This window comes from Mastomys coucha, unplaced genomic scaffold (assembly GCF_008632895.1).
Source record: "Mastomys coucha isolate ucsf_1 unplaced genomic scaffold, UCSF_Mcou_1 pScaffold15, whole genome shotgun sequence".
NCBI classification, from domain to species: Eukaryota; Metazoa; Chordata; class Mammalia; order Rodentia; family Muridae; genus Mastomys; species Mastomys coucha.
Genome location: NW_022196897.1, coordinates 9,040,595 through 9,043,751, shown reverse-complemented (window position 1 = coordinate 9,043,751; position 3,157 = coordinate 9,040,595). Strand labels below are relative to the sequence as shown.

Below are 3,157 nucleotides of genomic sequence, written 5' to 3'. Positions count from 1 at the left end.
CTGTAAATATTCAATACAGATATAGTTTAATTTTTTTAGGTTTATTTATTTTTTATGTGTATTGTGCCTAAGTATTTTAATGAGTGTTTTGCTGGCATGTATCTCTGCCCAACAAGTGTGTGAGCAGTGCCTGTAAAGGCCAGAAAAGGTTGTTAGATACCCTGAAACTGGAGTTACAGATGGTTGTAAGCCACAGTGTGAGTGCTGGAAACCAGGTCCTCTGCAAATGCAGCCAGTGCTCCTTAACTTCTGAGCCATCTTACCAACTTCAGATGCAGGTGCTTAGTGTTTTCTTCTTTTGAGGTAGACTGAACACATCTCTCTACCCAAGAGTAAGACTCCTATGAGGAAAGAAACCTTACTTTTCTGTTCACTATTATTCTTAGCACTCAATATGTTCTCAAATGCTGTTTTGAAAACTGAACACAGAAAAATTGTGGCCCTCTAGACAGTGACACTACATTCACTAATCTGAAAGCAGTACAGCCAATGGCCTCACTGTCAGCTCCTATGAGCATTCCAGGAGCCCAGACAGCTCGCCCTTCCACATCAACTTTAGGAGGCCACAGCCAAGCCTTCCTTGAAGTGTTTGGGCTTAATGCCCAGTAAGGGCTTGCTTTTATGGTTTATGAGGGTTTGTCTTTTTCATTTAACCAGATTACAGAGAAAGGCAAAGGAGAGAGAGAGAGAGAAAGAGAGAGAGAGAGAGAGAGAGAGAGAGAGAGAGAGAGAGAGAGAGAGAGAGAGAGGAGAGACACCTGGGAGATACTCAAAAGATTTCAAGTAAAAGCTAAATTATACAGGAAAGAAAAAACAACTTTTTTAAACTTACTTTATTTTATCTTATTTTTTAGCTGTGTATATGCATGCACGTGTGTCCATGTGTATGTCAATGCAGGTACCTACAGGAAAAGGACATCGGGTCCCTTGGAACTGGAGATCCTGGTGGTTCTGAGCTACCTGAGTGGGTGCTAGGAACTGAACTCGGCACTTCTGCAAGGCAGCAAGGCTTCCTAACCACTGAGCCTTCTCCATAGCTCTAACTACTGAGCCTTCTCCATAGCTCTAACCACTGAGCCTTCTCCATAGCTCTAACCACTGAGCCTTCTCCATAGCTCTAACCACTGAGCCTTCTCCATAGCCCCAGAAAGGCCAACTCAGAAAAGTAAAAGTTTCTGGACGTGGTAATGTCAGTCTTAGCACTCAGGAATCTGAGACAAGTGGATCTCTATAAATTTGTGGCAAGTCTGGTCTACATAGAGAGTTCAAGGCCAGCCTGGGCTACTCAGTCTAAAAACAAAAAGTCTAGAGCTTAAGAATAGACACTGGTGATAGAAGAGAGAAGACAAATTGCTACAAGAACTCTCTTCTTTGTGTGTGTGTGTGTGTGTGTGTGTGTTATTTATGTGTGTGTACATGCAAGTGTATATACATATGTGAAAGTCAGAGGACAACTTGTATAAGTCAGTTCTCTGCTTCCATCATGTGAGTTCAGGAGACTGAATTCAAGTTGTTAGACTTGGTGGCAAGCATCTTTACTCAGTGAGCCAACTTTCTGGTCCAGCATCTTATTTTAAGAGATCAGGATGATCTAGCTCTAACTTTTGGAAGTGATGTATGTGTGCGCGCTCATGTGCATGCATGTGTGTGTGTGTGTGTGTAATCACTGAATTTTACCAATTTGCCTAGTTTTGTTTCTTGAGTCATTCCTTTTTCTTCAGTATTTAAGACAATAAACTTGCTTGCTCTCTAGTCCCCAGTTGCTATGCTCACACACAGAAAACTGCACACAGGAAACTGATTGGTTTTTTTCCTCTGGAAATCCTCTCAGGATTATGGCATCACACCTGAGTACATATGCAAGCGAAATGAAGATGTGAAGAAAGCACAAGAAGAGTATGACAATTACATCCAGGAGAACCTTAAGAAAGCGGCCATGAAGAGACTCTCTGATGAAGAAAGGACGGCGGTTCTGCAGGTGAGCACCTGGGCTTCCAGCCACTCTAACTCCTCCCATCAGCCTGCCACTGAAGTCAGGGCTTCCACAGCCAAAACAGTCTGTGGGCTCCAGCAGAAGTGCTGAGGGAAGAGAAAGGAAAAGACAGAAGCAAGCCACACTACACAGGTTCATAAAATATTTTGTTTCCAATTTTGCGAGTTTAGGTTGTAAGGAAGCCCAATTTCCCCTACAACAAACTGGTTTTTTAAAAGAGTGAGAAAATGGTTACTTCCATTCACTAAATTTACTTTTTAAAGTACTCATAAAGGAGCAATTTTTCACTAGATGGAGCTCTAGAATAATTGAAGCTGTCCCCAAGCTATATTTTTTCCATTCCAGTAATTCATCTACTCAAATTATTAAGTGAATGGGTATTAGGTTTCAGATATGTTTCCTCTGTTTTGAATAAATGGGCCATATGACATATTGTTGTTATAGTTTAATGGAAGAGGTCTATCTGAAGTGTGGGGCATCAAGAGGCGAGCAGGGTGTGACACTGTCATTTGCACAGAGCAGTCACTAAGCACCTGCTTGTCCTCTTCTGCCACCACGCTGACTTTTAAGAAAGTGATGTAATGATTCCTCTTTACATTTATTTAGAAAGCTTTCTACAAGATAATATTCAATGACATCATAAAACAAGAGGATTTGGCCCTGGCATTCCCCTACACTGGGGCATAGAACCTTCACAGGACCAAGGGCCTCTCTTCCCATTGATGACCGACTTGGCCATCCTCTGCTACGTATGCTGCTGGAGCTAGGAAGCAGGAGAGGGTGGTTTGGTGAGCAGGGGGAGGGGGAGGGAACAGGGTTTTTGTTGTTGTTGTTTTATTTTTATTTTATTTTATTTTATTTCTCTTTTTTTCGGAGGGGAAACTGGGAAAGGAGTATTATATGACATGTAAATAAAGAAAATATCTGGAGAATGCAGAATAGCTGTGTTGAAGGGGTTTGGAGTTAAGTTCTGAGAAATCCAGAAGTCAGGTATTCTCTTTGTCCCGAGCCTTTCGTTGCTGGTCCACTCCCACGGAGAATTGTTACCGTGAGTCCCTCGTGTGTCCCTGGCTGTCACGGACCTGGTGGAGGTATGAGGTCTCCAGATATTATAGAATTGAAGTATTGAAGATACCCCTCTTTCCTCAAGCTAAATGCATCCAC

At 42.3% G+C, this 3,157-nt stretch overlaps 1 protein-coding gene across 2 annotated transcripts in view; it reads left to right on the top strand.

The window, feature by feature from the left end:
• The window catches only part of Enkur (enkurin, TRPC channel interacting protein), a 30,279-nt gene that overhangs the window by 16,144 nt on the left and 10,978 nt on the right, over nt 1-3,157 (top strand). For both annotated transcript variants that reach the window (XM_031369156.1, XM_031369155.1), the window contains exon 4: nt 1,832-1,978. In XM_031369156.1, the coding sequence (XP_031225016.1) occupies nt 1,832-1,978 (147 nt within the window). The remainder of the gene's footprint in view (nt 1-1,831; nt 1,979-3,157) is intronic.